Below are 19,085 nucleotides of genomic sequence, written 5' to 3' on the forward strand. Positions count from 1 at the left end.
GTACAAGAGTCCTTGTTGTTGCTACACATGCTCAAGCATTTACACGTTTGAACCCTTGCACAAACATTCATAATCAAAATTCGATCAAGCTTTGAGCTGCATGTACAAGCCCGATGCTTGAGCAAATTTATCCTTTGCACACTCAAATATATTTGTGTACAAGTGTGATGGTGAAGCACGCTTGTGTGTTAGTTGCCGTATACGTCATTGCCATAGATCTTCTACAAACTAATATTTATTAAATGTCGGTTCATGATCAGCTGTCCTGAGAGATTTTAGATGCAAATTTGCAATCGTTTAGCCGTTTATCGATTTTCCCCTCAAAGATCACGTTTGTCGATAATAATCCGACGCCACCGGGATTTAACATATGTCGGATAGACGGATAGTTAAAAACAAATATTCGAAGTAGCTAATGTACACTTGTGGTATACTACCAGTAAAACGCAGTGCCGCCAGTAGTGTGCACTAACAAAACAACTTAAAAGCTTAAAAACTGTCGTTGAACTTTGAAATAATCTGCTATTACGAAACATCCTAATATAAATGCGTGTTTGACCTTGGGATACAATTCCAATACAAATCAGCTGTATGTATATAATTTGTTTATTTACAAAAGCATATCACGTCTCATGCATAAATAAAGCAACAAATTAAATCTCAATAATTACTTATAGCAGTCGATTTGTAGGCCTAATGGCTGAAAATACGTCATGAACACTCTTTGCAGGTACGATGCGCCCGGTTTTACTACAATCTGCTTTTACTCAACGTTTGCTTAACCAAGGACAGCTTACGAGATGGAAAGGTACCATTGTTTTTCAGAACACTATAGCTGCATTTACACAACTGTTTCTTGTTCGGTGTTAGGCGCACGCCGGGGTATACCTTCTGAGAGTCTGCTGGAAGTGCGTAAAAGGTGTACTCAAATGACATGACTTTGTATGATACGGTATAAATACAGAAAAAAAATCACAAAAACTTACAAAAGATAAAACATAAAAATAACTTAATGATGTTTTGGTACCATACTGTGTGTCAGTTTTGTATCACCACTCACAATGTCAATGTTTATGGTGAACAAGAAACTTTTGTCATATTAGATATAGTAGATCAATACTGATATAAAAGAAATGAATAAAAAAAAAACTTAATATGTGTTAGGATGGTTGGGAACTGATGTTGACAAAAGTAAGACCGTACAGATTGTATAATGCCATTAATGAAAATTTTATGGTCTTGTAACCATTTTTTCATTTATAACACAGAGCAGACCTGGATGAGAGAAATCATCAAACTGCAAATGACATTCCTGAAAGAGGTTTCACATTAAGGTGAAGACTCAATTCATGTGTAAAATTTGAAACCTTCTACAAGTACAATTTTAAAACTTTTAAGGGTGTTAATTTTGATCTTGGTCACTAACATGTTTTCTGTTGATCTGTATTTTTAATGAACCACCCGCAATTCCTCACATCTTCCGATAGTCATCAAAGGACATGTCAATACAAATAAAGATATGATCTCATCTGCACAAACGTGCATAAAGTGGAATAGAGCAGTAAATTGGCTGTTACCTTTTTAATGTAACCATCCCACTGTTCACTTTAGTGACAAGTAAATTGTAGGAAACCAAAGTCTAGATAGCCGGATGAGTGTTTGAACACTGTGTCTCCCAAATGCAAATCCAGTGTCCTAATACAGCACCTATTCACTTGATATTATTTCTAGCAGACAATTAATGTCACATACATCTAGAGCAGGGGTCTCCAAACTTTTTAGTCTGCAGGCCACATTGACTCTTCTATGAAGTCATAAGGGCCAAGATCTATGTAGTGGGATCAAAGCACCCTAGCACTCCATGATCACCGTAATGTAAGATGAAATCGCAAAAATCTAAGGTTGTGGGAATAGCTAGCATTGAAACGAACTACGATTTTTATTTATTTACATAATTTTGATTGGTGGACGTACCTGACCCAAATTCTGGCTTATTTTTTTCTGGCGAATTTCACTGACAAAAAAGTATGTCACTGCACATTCTTCACGAAAGCATCCTGCAAAGTTAACGAAATCTCAAAATCCGACAATGTCACAGTGTATTGGTCGCGATAGGCCTCGAAACTCAATTGTTGGCAGTATAGGTACCACCTCAAATATTTGGCGGGCCAGATACCGGGGATGTCCGGCCAGCTGACACGGGCCAGTTAGCTGGCCCTCGCGGGCCGGTTTCGGCCCGCAGGCCGTAGTTTGGAGACCCCTGATCTAGAGACTACATATAGTTTATTTCAGCCACAAAAACAATTACTTTACTTACATTACTAAAACATGACAATTGTTCTGTTACTCGTCAAACCAAAGATACACAAACTCCTGGTAACACTACTTTGTTCCTGTCTTTATATTTTTTCATTTAGTTGTTTCATACATCTGAGAATGTTGCAGTCATTTCCAAAAGATTCACTTCAAGCTTAGACCATGCACTTATTGTTTCTTTATTGCAAGGTGGGTTGTTAGCAAGGAAAGCTGCCCACCAAATTGGTATACACCGTAGCAATGTCATTTGTATATCTGACTGCTATTGAGAGACCAAAATAGTGAAGATCTGTCTCATATTGCTTGCTCACAATTAACAATACCAGCTGACGAAAATTTACCTACAAATAATTCCTCATAGGTGCTCCAAGGAGAACGCAGCAGCATTGCATTCAGCCTTTCTGAATGCAAGTGGGAACACAGCGTCAAACCAGACAGTCCATTACAGATATGAGCACAAATGCACTAAGCCTGAGTGGTGCAAAGAAGATGGGCAGGGGAAAATAAGGAATAGAACTCATTTCAGTAATGTGGTTGTCTTTCAAGATAATTCAGGAGCACACTGTGGCAACCTCAGGATTACCTTCTACCAGAGGGGTTGAATCCCAAATGGAATAGCCTGTAGTATCTGCTGACATTAACTGACTGAAGAAGCATGAAGCTGAAATTTGGCAAGCTTTGCCATAGTTGTGTGCACGATCCACATCTGCCAGCGAATGTTTAATGTGACTTGTTCCACATCCCTGAAGGCTCTCCTTCATGATGGGATTTCAACAGGCTGTGTAAATGTACGAGTTAATGTTAGAGGGATGAAGAGGAGAGACATAGTCTAAGAAAATGAGAGACTGTAAAGGAAGAGGGTAGGAATGCAGCACTAAAGAAATTTTACTCTGTTGTAGTTAGGGCTCATGGTGTACGGTACACAGTGATACAAGGGTGAGTGCTGGAGGCCCAAGATAAAATACGGAGGGTACAAAAAGTGGGGAAATATGGGTGATGATTCATAGACCCATAGATTGATATTGATACCCATCTGTTGTCAAATTTCACGAACATATTTTAAACTCAAATATAATGAAGTATCTCAAACATAATGACATTCTGCATACCAGACGGCATAAAAGTGCAATGTAAATATTATTCAGGGATTAGGCCTTAAGTCTGCTCTGTCTAGCTGACTGCTGCCTATGAGGCAGCATGAGGAGTGATCAAATGAGGTTCATCCCAGAAATAAAGAGCTTTCAGTTATACAAAATGAAAAACACAATATTTATTAGAAAAAACAGTTCTGTTATAGACATGAAGCTTCCTTCTCTTCTCTGCATAGTTACCATCTACATTTAAACGTTTGTCATATCTGGTCATGAGCTTCAGAATTTCCATTTTATACTCTTGTACTGCCAGTTCATTAAGCTGGGTGGTCAATGAATTCTTAGGGAAAAGGTGGAAATTGCCAAGAGCAATGTCTAGCCAGTAGGGTTGACAATCAAAAATTTCCCACCTGAATTGATTCAGCAATTGTTAAGTTGCACCACCAGTGTGAGGACAGGCATTGTCATGAAGAAGCACAATTCCTCTAGAATGCATTCCTCACCTTGTGTTTTGAATGGCACACTGTAGTTTTCTTAGAGTCTCACAGCAATAATTTGCATTGATTGTAGTGCCTTATGGCATGAAATTCTCCAAAGAACTAGCTTAATGAACTGGTGACAGAAGAGAGCGTCACAGGAATTCTGAAGTTCGTGGCCAGATAGAACAAATGTTTAAATGTAAGAAGGGATTATGTAGAGAAGTGGAGGAAGCTTCATTTATGTAACAGAGTTGCTTTTTCCAGTGAATATTGTGTTTTTAATTTTGCATAACTAAACAACTTTTTTTTTTTTCCAGCCCTCTTACGATTGTGGGATGGGTGATCAACATGTTGTTGATCCCTCCGCGCATTATTGCCAGTAGATGAATCCTGAAGTCATTGCTTCTTGATTCAAACAGACCCTTAATTGGCATCATGAGGCAGAACGGACCATATTCCAGACCTCCCTATCCCAGAAAAATTAGAGGAGGTAGGTGGGAACTGAACCTGGTCCCTTCAGTGCTGAAGGTGGCGACACTTACCATTTAGCTACAGAGGTGGTGTTTCCCCACTTCAAACCTTCTGTATTTTATTTTGGACCTCCAACACTCAACCTCGAATCACTCTTTGCAGTACACCAACCAGTATAGATCTCATAAACATTTCCATTTCACCACACATCTTGTGCTTTTATCACATTACATCCCCAAATTCATGGAACAAGGCAGTAAGATAGATACAGTATCTCTTGACTTCCAAAAAGAATTTGATTCAGCATTCCACCAATGTTTATAAATAAAATTGTAAGCAAAAGGGGTATTAAACAAAGTTTGTGACTGGATTGAAGACTTTTTGGTGTGTGGGGGGAGGGAGGGGGGCACAGTATGCATTTTGGATGGAGAGTCATTGATAGACGTAGAAGCAACTTCAGGCATGCCCCAAGAAACTTAGTTAGAACACTTACTGTTCATGTTCTATGTTAATGACTTGACAGACAATATTAATAATAACCTCAAATGTTTTTCAGATAATGCAGTTCTACAGGGTGATTCATGACGATATCCAAATATTTTAATATGTTATTCTTAAAGTAAAACTAAAGAAAAATGTTCATATAAACATAGGCCCACAAATGTTTAGTTACGGAGCTATGACTAATAAAAGATTTTGATTGAAATTTTGCAATTCACTAATAGGAGGCTATCACAAAACTGTATGATGTTAAAGAAAAGCATGATTTCCATTTATTTTGTTGTTATTGGTCTGGTGAATCTAATAAAACCTGTCCCAGAGTGCAATAGACAAAATTAAGAACAACCCTGTGAAACTGAAATGAGCAACAAAATCTGTTCATCACGTGCAGCTAAATGGAGACATTTTTGAACATTTATTGTGAATGTATTGTGAAATAGTATGTGCGCTGTACAACTTCCTTAACACTGAGCTTTGTTTTTTCCGGTCTAAAATGAATTCAGGTGTGCTATGGTCTTAATAAAAGCAGATTATCAAATTCAAATTATCTGACACATTTATACAATTCCAGTTATCATTATTACCATCGTTTTTCCAAAATTAAATTCTTTACAACTTCTTTTGAAAACTTTGTGCAACTGTCTGTTATTTATAAAACAAGCTGGGCCAAGTAGTTAATAAATGAAAAAAATTACGAAATTATGTCTTTGCTTCTCTGGATGTTCTGAAAACTACTGCAGCTACACGTTTGGGACATGTTTTATTAGATTCACCAGATGAATAACAACAACGTAAATGGAAATTGTGCTTTACTTTAACCTCATACAGTTTTGAGATGGTTTCACATTAGCAAAGTTGCTAAATTTTTGGCAAAATCTTTTATTAGCTATAGCTCTGTAACTAAACATTTGTGGACCTATGTTTAATGAACTTTTTTCTTTAGTTTTACTTGTAGAATAACATGTTACAATATTTTCATATCTTTGTGAATAACCCTGTATAATGGTACACTATATGAAAAAAAGCTATGCTAATATTCGGTCAAATTTCAGAGTGGTCCAAAGATTTGTAACTTGCTTCAAATCTATTCACATACTCTACAAAGACTGTGAAGATCATGGGAGGTGTTCTTCCCATTCTTCCTCTTATTTGGGCTTCTCCCTGTTCTATTCATGAATGGAGCAGTTTGCATGCTGTAGTTAATCCTATCTTGTTGTCATGATCCCTGTGGGAGCAGTACATGGGGGGTTGTAGTATATTCCTAGAGTCATCATTTAAAGCCAGTACTTGGAAGTTTGTAAGTATTCTTCCTCAGTATAGTTTGCATCAATCCTCAAGTGTCTGCCAGTTCAGTTTCGGCAGGATCTCTGTGAGACTCTCCCATGGGTCAAACATACCTGTGACAATTTGTGCTGCCCTTCTCTTTATACTATCAATATCCCCTGTTAGTCTTATTTGGTAGTATCCCACACACTTGAGCAGTATTCTAGGATGGATTGATGTTTAAGCAATCTCCTTTGTAGACTGATAGCATTTCCCTAATATACAATCAATAAACTTAGGCCAAGCACCGGCTTTACTTATGAATCTTTGACCTGCACTTCCTTCCAACTGCTGAGGAGAGTTTTTGTTTGAGTCATCTACTGTAGATTATAGTTAAAAGAGGGTTTAACTCGGCCACAAATTTGTCATAGAATCTGATAGGGGTGCCATCTTGTCATGGAGCTTTGTCCAGTTTTAGTAATTTCAGCTGTTTCTCAACACCATGATACTAATATCTGCAGAACTCATGTTTGCAATGTTTCGAGAATTAAATTTAGGCTATACCCCTGGATTTTCATTTGTAAAGCAACATTTAAAAGCTGAGTTGAGCACTTTTGCTTTTACTTTGCTACTCTCAATTTCAGTCCCCTGTCTCATCCATGAGTATTTGGACACTAACTTTGGTGCATCATAGGCCAGGCCACCTGTGAAAGCACCCATGTTACATACCAGCTCTGCCACAACCACTGCACAGCGTTTTACATTGATATGACAACCAACCAGCTGTCAATGAGAATGTATGGCCACTGTCAAACTTGCCAAAAACAAGGTGGACCACCCAGTGGCACAACATGCAGTGGAGCATAACATGCAAGATTTCAATGGCTGGTTCACAACCCACGCCATCTGGATCCTCCACACAGCCACCAACTTTTCTGAGCTGCACAGAAGAAATCTGTCCTTACAGCACATCCTTCACTGCCATAACCTCATGCCTCCTGGCCTAAACCTAAGGTGTGTGTGTGTGTGTGTGTGTGTGTGTGTGTGTGTGTGTGTGTGTGAGAGAGAGAGAGAGAGAGAGAGAGAGAGAGAGTGTGTGTGTGTGTGTGTGTGTGTGTGTGTGTGTTTGTATGTGTCCACACACCATCCCTTTCCCATTACCACCATCCAATACATGTTGCTAGTTGTAAGCTACCATCTCACACCCTAATCTGTGAAACTGCATGCTAAGCCATCTGCTACCTGCCCCCTCTACCTGCAACCCTAGATAGCCCATAAACAGCTCTCCACTCTCCCAAGAGCCGATAGGCACTTCCCCCTACTCCCTCTCTGCCTTCTGTCTCTTTCCATCCCTCACCCCACACCACCCCACCCTGCACCCCCAACTCACCACACTACACTCCCCGTGGGCCAGGAAAGAGCTGGCAGTCAAATGAGCACAATGTAAGAAGACAGGTGTGTGTGTGTTGTGTGTGTGTGTGTGTGTGTGTGTGTGTGTGTGTGTGTTTTTCTCACACAGCTCCAGAAAGGAATTTCATTCCGATCTGCCAACTCGTGCAAATACCTGGATGTAGATGGAATGGATACATTGGCTCAGTCATTGGGAAAGCATGTGGAAGACTTGAATTCACTGATAGGATACTGGAAAAATACACTCACTCTACATGATCCACTACCTCTCATAGTGGTTCTACTATAATGGGATGCTAGATTATATGAATTTAGAGCTACACGTATAATTTCAGATCCCCTACACCAATTCCCGAAAACATAAATGCTATTACTGAGGTTAATACCTTTGGAAAATCTCTAAAGCAAGGGATTATGTATTAAGTTAGAAATGACATCATTTCATTAAGTGAAGAAAAACATGTACAAATATCAACTCTAGGGATAAGAGAGCCACATATGTTCCAAAGACTAACTATACTATGTATTTATCACTCTCCCAGTAGTGACATAGATACATTCATAGCAAAACTAATCCAAGTATTTGACATAGTTACTAATCGTAAGGGCAAAATTCTCATTTGTGGACATTTAAGCATCAACACATTGAACCCAGGTGGGTTCTGCAACACATTTTTGAACATTATGTTTGAAGACATGCAGTTCGAAGAGGTGGACAGTGTTAAATTTCTCAGATTACAACTCAATAATAAATTCAGTTGGGAAGGGCATACCAGAGAATTGCTGAAGTGCCTAAACAAGTCTGTATTTGCCATGAGAATGACATCAGATGTAGGAGATATAAATTTAAAAAAATTTTCATACTTTGCTTACTTTCATTCTGTTATATCACATGGGATCATATTCTGGGGCAACTCATTAAACCGAGCAAAAGTTTTTAGGGTGCAAAAGTGTGTGATAAGAATCATTTGTGGTGTAAATTCAAGAACATCATGTAGAAACCTGTTCAAGGAACCCTGTATTCTAACCACTGCTTCTCAGTATATTTATTCCTTAATGAAATTTGTTGCAAGTAATACAGCTCTATTTTCAGCCAATAGCATAGTATCAATACTAGGAATAAGAACAAACTACATAAAGATCTAAAACCACTTACCTTGGTCCAAAAAGGGGTCCAATATTCAGGAACGCACATTTTCAATAAATTGCCAGCAACCATTAAAAGCTTGGTTTCAGATAAAGCACAGTTTAAACAGAGTTTGAAAAACTTTGTGATAGGCAACTCCGTCTACTCCTTTGATGTATATCTTAACAGAGACTGTTAAGCCAGCTTAAGTAAAAATATCTGTTAGATTTCTGTTTTGACAGCAGATTAGGTATTTTGTGTATGATAAATTTATTCTTACAGCATGTTAATTCTGTAAATATTAGCTGTTCCAGTTTACCGCATTGTATTCACCTATTTCAACAATCTCCTGACAAATGATCAGGGTAGTAATATTATATTCAAATGTTTTATGTTATTTTTTCTGACATGTTCCACACCCATGTGAATCATCTAATTTTTTGCATCATGGAACAAAAACTGAATCAAATCTTATCTGCAGGGTAATCTAACACAAATTTGACAAAATACAGCCTGTACATACACTGAACTATTTTCCAAACACAATAATGCTGCGACCCACCACTTCAGTACCAATAAGCCATGTTGTTTGGAACCTGAAAAATAAAACCTCAACAGGTATAGGTGAAGTGCCTGTGTGCTTGCTGACTTTACTGTATAGACAGTATCAAAGATGCTTTAGCACACATCATAAGTGAATCATTCTACCACAAGTTGCTTCCCAGAGGCACTAACGCATGCAAAGATCCTGCCCCCACATAAGAAAGAAGACCCCGAAAATATAGATACCCATCTCTGTACTCTCACCATTTTCAAGAGTGATGGAAAACGTAATGAAAATGAGACTCTTGTGGAGTACCAAACAAAGTACAATCTTCTGTATAAAGATCAGTTTGGGTTCAGCCCTGGTAAAAGCACATGATCAGCTATAGCTTATTTTACAAATGTTATTCTGGAAGCATTAGATAAAGATGATCATATAACAGGCAACTTCCTTGACCACACAATTCTGTTAAATAAACTGGAAGGTTGAAGTAAAAGAGGGTAGAGAGCTCGCAAATAAACTCCAGTCATACCATGAAACACCTTTCGGACCCAGAATACATCAATATTGGAGTCCTACAAGGAAACGTGCTTGGTCCAATACCCTTGATATATATCAGTGATTTTCCCCAGAGCGTCAAACAAGGTAGAACAGTATTGCTTGCTAATCAGTGAAACATCACCAAGTGTACTAAATGGCAGAGCTGAAGAAACACTCTTGCCTGCATGCAGATGGGTAGACAACAACAAATTAACTTTAAATCTAAAGAAAACCAACAGTATTAGTTTCTACATAAGCAGAAAACCTACAAATAATTTTTTAAAACTGAAATATGAGGTCATGGAATGTATATCAGAAACAAAATTTCTAGGGTTGCATGTTGATGCACAACTAAAATGGACTGATCGTGTTATTGCCCTAAGGAATCGAATAGCTTCAATATGCCGTGCTCTTAGAATAATAAATTCAGTGTGTAGTAGCTCAAGCACCAGAACAACATATTTTGCATATGTTCATTCTGTGATGAGTTATGGGAAAATGTTCTGGGCAACAAATGAGCAGACCAGACAAACAATCTTTAAGCTACAAAAAAGGACTGTATGAATTATGACAAAAAGTAGCGAGAGAACTCACTGCACTTAGTTGTTTAAATCTATGGGAATCTTGGCTGTTCCAAGTGAGTACATTTTGCCAATAGTGATCTACATCAAAAAGAACGTTGATCAGTACCCAACAAACAGGTCTGTGCACAGATCCAGCCACCACTTACATCTCAATAGAAAAAAAGAAAGTATTTGTTTGGAAAGTGTTTTTGTTCCATAAAGAATTACCTAAAAAGATGTGTAAATTTTGGACAATTTTGGTAATGATTAATTGCTGCAATTAAGAGCCATTTTACAATATGTTCAATAGAACAGTGAAATTAAATGTCAAATGGGTAACTTAGTAAGACAAGATATGTACGTATGTATCTGTGTGTGGAATTGTGTACTTTTATTTCTCTGTATTTTATGAATTTATGTGTTGACAACATCCATACAGTTTACATTGTTTACAGATAGGTAAATGAATAAAATAAGTAAATAGCTTCTTTATTCTGTGTGTCACTTCCTCCATCCATCACAATACCTCACCCCAGACCATTCACAGCACTGGGATGATGTGACTGTTTATACATATTAATGTGCTCTGAGGAGAAACATAACTTCATGAGCTGAGAGGTAAAAGTTTGCATGAGGCCATCAACATATTCACGTCAGAGCATATGAGTGTAATATTATTAAAATAATAGTTTAATGCCAGAGTAGTTTCTGAGGTACGATTTACATAATTTTATTTTTGACTGTGGAGAAAGTAACTACTAATTTGAGTATCTCCAAATTCTACTAGACATAGTGTAAGTAAAATGTATTATCAGGGGAATATGTGTCATTTTATTTATTTATTTATCCATGAAATCATGTTTGTGATATGGGATACATGTTATACCATTGTTGTGGAAGCATACATCTTTTTGATAATTTTTTAAAAATACATTTGCAGTGTAAAGGGCACACTATATGTTTCTTTTTGTTACAATGGTTTTATATATGTGTGAACAGCAGAGGACAAAGTATACAATACAACATAAGAATTACAGTAGAGCTCCAGTAATTGGAGCTAATTGGGGCTGATGTTACTAGGAATTACAAAAAACTTGGGGAACAGTGAAATTCAGAATCACAACACTGTAACTGAAAACAATTTCTACATAGATTATGCATCCTTGTGTAGTGGTGAGAATGGAGTTTTATGTTTTGGACAAAAATCTATAACTAGTTGCCAACAAACATGAGACTGAAAATTGGAAATCCCAAAAAGATGCTCCAAACTAAAGTAAAAAAAATCTTATTAGTTATTAATTTTTCCCGAGGGCATGCAGCCTTACTGTATGATTAAATGATGATGGCGTCCTCTTGGGTAAAATATTCCAGAGGTAAAATAGTCCCCCATTCAGATCTCCAGGCAGGGACTACTCAAGAGGACGTCGTTATCAGGAGAAAGAAAATTGGCGTTCTATGGATCGGAGTGTGGAATGTCAGATCCCTTAATCAGGCAGGTAGGTTAGAAAATTTAAAAAGGGAAATGGATAGATTAAAGTTAGATATAGTGGGAATTAGTGAAGTTCGGTGGCAGGAGGAACAAGACTTTCGTTCAGGTGAATACAGGGTTGTAAATACAAAATCAAATAGGGGTAATGCAGAAGTAGGTTTAATAACGAATAAAAAAATAGGAGTGCGGGTAAGCTACTACAAACAGCATAATGAACGCAATATTGTGGCCAAGATAGCCCCCGCCTACTACAGTAGTACAAGTTTACGTGGCAACTATCTCTGCAGATGATGAAGAAATTGATGAAATGTATGATGAGATAAAAGAAATTATTCAGGTAGTGAAGGGAGATGAAAATTTAATAGTCATGGGTGACTGGAATTCGACAGTAGGAAAAGGAAGAGAAGGAAACATAGCAGGTAAATATGGATTGGGGCCAAGAAATGAAAGAAGAAGCCGCCTGGTAGAATTTTGCACAGAGCATAACTTAATCGTAGCTAACACTTGGTTCAAGAATCATAAAAGAAGATTGTATACGTGGAAGAAGCCTGGAGATACTGGCAGGTTTCAGATAGATTATATAATGTTAAGACAGACATTTAGGAACCAGGTTTTAAATTGTCGACATTTGTAGGCGCAGATGTGGACTCTTACCACAATATATTGGTTATGAACTGTAGATTAAAACTGAAGAAACTGCAAAAAGGTGGGAATTTAAGGAGATGGGACCTGGATAAACTGACTAAACCAGAGATTGTACAGAGTTTCAGGGAGAGCATAAGGGAACAATTGACAGGAATGTGGGAAAGAAATACAGTAGAAGAAGAGTGCATAGCTTTGAGGAATGAAATAGTGAAGGCAGCAGAGGATCAAGTAGGTAAAAAGACGAGGGCTAGTAGAAATCCTTGGGTAATAGAAGAGATACTGAATTTGATTGATGAAAGGAGAAAGTACAAAAATGCAGTAAGTGAAGCAGGCAAAAAGGAATACAAACGTCTCAAAAATGAGATTGACAGGAAGTGCAAAATGGCTAAGCAGGGATGGCTAGAGGACAAATGTAAGGATGCAGAGGCTTACTCACGAGGGGTAAGATAGATACTACCTACAGGAAAATTAAAGAGACCTTTGGAGAAAAGAGAACCACTTGCATGAATATCAAGAGCTCAGATGGAAACCCAGTTCTAAGCAAAGAAGGGAAAGCAGAAAGGTGGAAGGAGCATATAGAGGGTCCGTACAGGGGCGATGTTCTTGAGGACAATATTGTGGAAATGGAAGAGGAGGTAGATGAAGATGAAATGGGAGATATGATACTGCGTGAAGAGTTTGACAGAGCACTGAAAGACCTAAGTCGAAACAAGGCCCCGGGAGTAGACAACATTCCATTAGATCTACTGACAGCCTTGGGAGAGACAGTCCTGACAAAACTCTACTATCTGGTGAGCAAGATGTATGAGACAGGCGAAATTCCCTCAGACTTCGAGAAGAATATAATAATTCAAATCCCAAAGAAAGCAGGTGTTGACAGATGTGAAAATTACTGAACTATCAGTTTAATAAGTCACAGCTGCAAAATACTACGCAAATTCTTTGCAGACAAATGGAAAAACTGGTAGAAGCCGACCTCGGGGAAGATCAGTTTGGATTCTGTAGAAATGTTGGAACACGTGAGGCAATACTGACCCTACAACTTATCTTAGAAGAAAGATTAAGGAAACGCAAACCTACGTTTCTAGCATTTGTAGACTTAGAGAAAGCTTTTGACAATGTTGACTGGAATACTCTCTTTCAAATTCTGAAGGTGGCAGGGGTAAAATACAGGGAGCGAAAGGCTATTTACAATTTGTACAGAAACCAGATGGCAGTTATAAGAGTCGAGGGGCATGAAAGGGAAGCAGTGGTTGGGAAGGGAGTGAGACAGGGTTGTGGCCTATCCCCGATGCTATTCAATCTGTATATTGAGCAAGTAGTAAAGGAAACAAAAGAGAAGTTCGGAGTAGGTATTAAAATGCATGGAGAAAAAATAAATACTTTGAGGTTCGCTGATGACATTGTAATTCTGTCAGACACAGCAAAGGACTTGGAAGAGCAGTTGAACGGAATGGACAGTGTCTTGAAAGGAGGGTATAAGATGAACATCAACAAAAACAAAATGAGGATAATGGAATGTAGTCGCATTAAGTCGGGTGATGCTGAGGGAATTACCGTATTTACTCGAATCTAAGCCGCACTCGAATCTAAGCCGCACCTGAAAAATGATACTCGAAATCAAGGAAAAAAATTTTTCCCCAATCTAAGCCGCACCTGAAATTTGAGATTCGAAATTCGAGGGGAGAGAAAAGTTTTAGGTCGCACCTCCAAATCGAAACAAAGTTGGTCCATTGTAATATGAGACACAATTTAGGTCGAATGAATGATGATACAGCTACAGTAGTTTGGTTCGAGTCGTAAGCTTTACCAGGTAGCCAGCCATTGCTATGCGTCAGCGCGCTCCGTCCGTATTTATACGGGTACCCTTCCTTTTTCATGTGCTTCGTCTGGGTTGAATTGATTGCTTATTTTTCTTTGATCTGATAAGTGCCGTTACTTTGTTATAGGTGTTTACGTCACTCTAAGCTGAAAATGCATTATTGTACTGTGTCACGCATTGTTTGTCGCATTCTGATAATGAGTGTCTACGACCTGTCGCCGTTCGCGGCATGGCTTGCTTTTGTACGCGCTACCGCCACTTCCAATTGAAAAATAAATAAATAAATAAATAAAAATAAATAAATAAATAAAATCATCTCATAAGCGAAACAATGGCAAGAGACTGCAATTTGTTGTTACTTACACTGCTGCTTTCTTTGATAATGATCAACAAGAACCAAATAATAGACTGCGTGTGATAGAAGATGTTGTGAAGGAGAGTTTAGCGAAAATTTTTCTCCGTTTGAATATCTTTGCAGATGCCTCTTTAGTGCATTACCTTCTGCACAGAAATTAGAGTCATCTTAGATTTAAAAATCTAGTCAGTTGTCGTGCTTCATTTCTGACTGCATCTCTAATTGGCGTAAGAATAATACTAATATAAACATGGCATGATATGTACATTCTTCCGCGATTGCTGTTGTCTCACTCTAGTTTCGTAGTTTATCAGGCAGACAGGATTTAAATGAAGTAGCAGCAAACACAAAAGAATACATGGCAAAATGTTTATATTTGTATTATTCTTATGATGAAGAGAATATTGCATGTGATTCACAATTCATAAAAATTCCTATTAGCAACCATCTCTTGTCACAGGTAGGAAAAAATTCAGAACGTAGAGTTGGCCATATTGACAAACATCCCAAACAATCTTGCCAGTCGGATTTTCGTAGTACATTGAAAGGTTGCTACATTCGAAGATGAACAATACGGAATTTGTATTTACTTTGTTGGATAATGTATGAAAATGCAGTGGTCAAAACTTGGGGCGGAGAAAAAAGCTCGTCTTCCACCTTTTTTTTTTTTTTTTTTAATTTATTTACTGACGCAGAGGTTTTGGCGCCAGTATTTATCTTTGTGCCTGCAAAGCATGCCTGTGTAGCGCTACATATATTCGACGGCAAAAGTTACTTGTGGTGGCACCTACCAACATTTTACAGAACTTCTGCTTACTTTGCACTCGATTCTAAGCCGCAGGCGGTTTTTTGGATTACAAAAACCGGAAAAATAGTGCGGCTTAGATTCGAGTAAATATGGTAGATTAGGAAATGAGACACTTAAAGTAGTAAAGGAGTTTTGCTATTTGGGGAGCAAAATAACTAATGATTGTCGTAGTAGAGAGGATATAAAATGTAGAATGGCAATGGCAAGGGAAGCGTTTCTGATGAAGAGAAATTTGTTAACATCGAGTATAGATTTAAGTGTCAGGAAGTCGTTTCTGAAAGTATTTGTGTGGAGTGTCGCCATGGGTGGAAGTGAAACATGGACGATGAATAGTTTAGACAAGAAGAGAATAGAAGCTTTTGAAATGTAGTGCTACAGAAGAATGCTGAAGATTAGATGGGTAGATCACATAACTAATGAGGAGGTATTGAACAGAATTGGGGAGAAGAGGAGTTTGTGGCACAACTTGACTAGAAGAAGGGATCGGTTGGTAGGACATGTTCTGAGGCATCACGGGATCACCAATTTAGTACTGGAGGGCAGCGTGGAGGGTAAAAATCGTAGAGGGAGACCAAGAGATGAATACACTAAGCAGATTCAGAAGGAGTAGGTACTGGGAGATGAAGAAGCTTTCACAGGATAGAGTAGCATGGAAAGCTGCATCAAACCAGTCTGAGGACTAAAGACCACAACAACAACAGTTATTCCCACTACAGTGTAACATATAATTTGAACTACATCATAATAAAATAATTCAGAAGTAACCCCATAATTATCAGTCTAAGTAGATTAGCACTAGTCATAATGTGTTGCTAGTATGCTTTATTGAAGTAGACCAGTGGCTGCTTCAGTCAGTTAATATAAAATTTTGACTCTTTTTACATTTGTGAATGGTTAAGACCACCTGGGACACAGATGAGAATGAGTGAACCAACTCAACAGAATTGTCTCCGTTCAACCTACACTGTATAGTGCATGGCGGAGGGCACCTTGTACCACTACTATTCTTTTCCTTTCCCATTCTGTTCACAAATAAAGTGGGGGCAAATGGACTGTCTGTATGCCACCCTAATTTTTCTTATTTTTGTGATTCTTAAGCAAAATGTAGGTTGGCAATATAGAATCATTATGCAGTCAACTTCAAATGTTGGTTCTCTAAATTTTCGAAATAGTGTTTCGTGAAAAGAACATAGTCTTCCCTCCATGGATACCTGTTTGAGTTTACAAAGCATCTCCGTAATACTCACATGTTAATTGAACCTATCGGTAACAAATCTAGGAGCCTGCCTCTGAATTGCTTTAATGTCTTCCTATAATCCAGCCATGTGGGGATCACAAACACTTGAGAAGTACTCAAGAATGGCTCACAGTAGTCTTCTATATGTGGTGTCCTTTACAGATTAACAACACTCTCCTAAAATTCTCCCTATCACTGTCCTGATGTGCTCAATCCATTTCGTATAGCTTTGCTATGTTAGGCTAGATATTTAATCAATGTGACTGTGTCAAGCACACACTACTAACACTGTTTCAAACCTTACAGGATTGCTTACCCACTCATTTGCATTAACTTACATTTCCTACATTTTGAGCAAGTTGTCATTCATCACACCAAATAGAAATTTTGGCTTAGTTGTTGTGTATCCTCCTACAGTCAGTCAATGACAACTTCCTGTATGCCACAGCATCATCGGCAAACAGCCGCAGATTGCTGCTCACCTTGTCTGTCAGATATTTATGTATATAGAGAATAAAAGTGGTCCTATCACACTTCTCTGGGACACTCCTGACATACCCTTGTCTCTAATGAACACTCATAGTTGAGAACAACAAACTGGGTTCTATTACTTAAGAAGACTTTGAGGAATTCACATATCTGGCAATCTATTCCCTGTGTTCATACCTTCATTAACAGTCTGCAGTGAAGCACCATGTTGAACATTTTCCATAAATCCAGAGATGTGTAATCTGCCTGTTGCCCTTTATCCGTGGTTTACAGGACAGTGTGCAAGAAAAAGAAAAAAGAAAAAAAATGGCAAGCTAAGTTTTGCTCAAGTGCTGCTTTCTTAATCCATGTTGATTTTTGGACAAAAGCTTTTCTGTCTCAAGTAAATTTAATATGTTCAGACTAAGAATATCTTCAAGAATTCTGCAAAAATGAGGTTAAGGATATCATGCATCCATTCTTTTACCTTCCTATACGTAGGAGTCATGCACTTTTTTCCAGGTACTTGGGACTTTGCTCTGGGTGCGAGATCCACAACAAATACCAGCTAAGTAAGGGGCCAATACTATAGAGTACTCTGTGTAAAATTAAATTGGGATTTCATCCAGTCCTGGTGACGTATTTGTTTTCAGCTGTTTCAGTTGCTTCTCTGTAGCAGGGATGCGTATTACTACATCCTCCATACTGCAGTCTGTGCAATAGCCAACCTGCTCCTCAGACTGTAATACAGATTAGACTGTCATCACAACCAAAATACTGAATTCACATCCAGTTTTGCATTCACAGTCATTGATATCACCAAGTCACAATCAAATTAGTGCCACCCAACCAAACCAAAACCTAAAGATCAAATTTTTACCACAACAAATATTTTGTAGCACATTAGAATTAACAACAATTTTAACAGACCAGGGGTACACACTGAGTAGAGAATTATGCTCATTAAAGTTTTACTCCTGATGACGATGGTTGGGTTAACCACTGAAAGCTGGAGAATTTTATTTGAATTGACGCAGCTTGAAAGCCGAGAAGATTTTATTCAGACACGCTACCGCGAAAGACTCCGAGAACACATTTTTTATGTTCATCAGTCCACTGCCTAATAACCACCTTCCAACACAACCTAAAACTTCATCTGTTTCTATAACCAAACTATTGGATTTCACTTCAAATTACTAAAGTGCGCGTCATATATGTTGGCGGCCGAGTTTAGGTTTGTTCTGCGTATCTGACGTCACAAAACACAGTCAGCCAATGAACAGAGAACGACGTTGCCAGATCTCGACTGCAGAGCAGAGCACGGACGAGTGCCTTCAGTTTTAGAAACGTTCAGTCATAAATAAAGTAATAGAACAAAAATAATGTCTTGATAGCAGATTTTCATTTATAGAAAGTTTGGAAAAAGCGTTCTTTATACCAATTGCTTCATATTCTATTAATTAATTAAACCAAACAAGCAATAAGTCTTCTAATTCAGGCGATAGCAAGGAAAGGTGTTTGTATCAATCTCACGAACCGCTTTTTCGCAATAAAGAACAGCGGTAATTGTTTATTTCCTATTGTACTTCGACGAAGTGTGAGTAATTCATAATCGTACCAACAGTGTTGGTCAGTATTTTGCGTGAGGTGTTAGATACCTCGTGGTGTTACATTGTAGGACGAGTTGTGGTAGCGTAACGGTTAAGGCGTTGGGTTGGTAAGTGAAGGGTGTAGAGTTCAAACCTTGTGTGGTGCTTATTATTTTCTTTATTTAAAAAAACAATATCGAAGGGTCTTACTTCATGAATTTTATTCGTTTGAATGCAATTTTTTGAAATTTCTAGTGCTTTGTCTCTTCATTAACCCTTTCGCTGCTGCAGACACGTGCTCCCCGCATTCAGCGCTGTGCGCGATTTTGTCATCACTGCACTGCTCGCCTGTGCGGACACATGGTGTT

At 38.2% G+C, this 19,085-nt stretch overlaps 1 protein-coding gene across 2 annotated transcripts in view; it reads left to right on the top strand.

Moving 5' to 3' along the window:
* The first annotated feature begins 352 nt into the window (after window positions 1–352).
* The window catches only part of LOC126473636 (NAD-dependent protein deacetylase sirtuin-3-like), an 80,280-nt gene continuing 61,547 nt past the window's right edge, over window positions 353–19,085 (top strand). For both annotated transcript variants that reach the window (XM_050100822.1, XM_050100821.1), the window contains exons 1-2: window positions 353–589; window positions 731–808. In XM_050100822.1, coding sequence (XP_049956779.1) covers window positions 736–808 — 73 coding nt within the window. In that variant the 5' untranslated portion in view covers window positions 353–589; window positions 731–735. The remainder of the gene's footprint in view (window positions 590–730; window positions 809–19,085) is intronic.

Source organism: Schistocerca serialis, chromosome 4 (assembly GCF_023864345.2).
Source record: "Schistocerca serialis cubense isolate TAMUIC-IGC-003099 chromosome 4, iqSchSeri2.2, whole genome shotgun sequence".
Lineage (NCBI taxonomy): Eukaryota > Metazoa > Arthropoda > Insecta > Orthoptera > Acrididae > Schistocerca > Schistocerca serialis.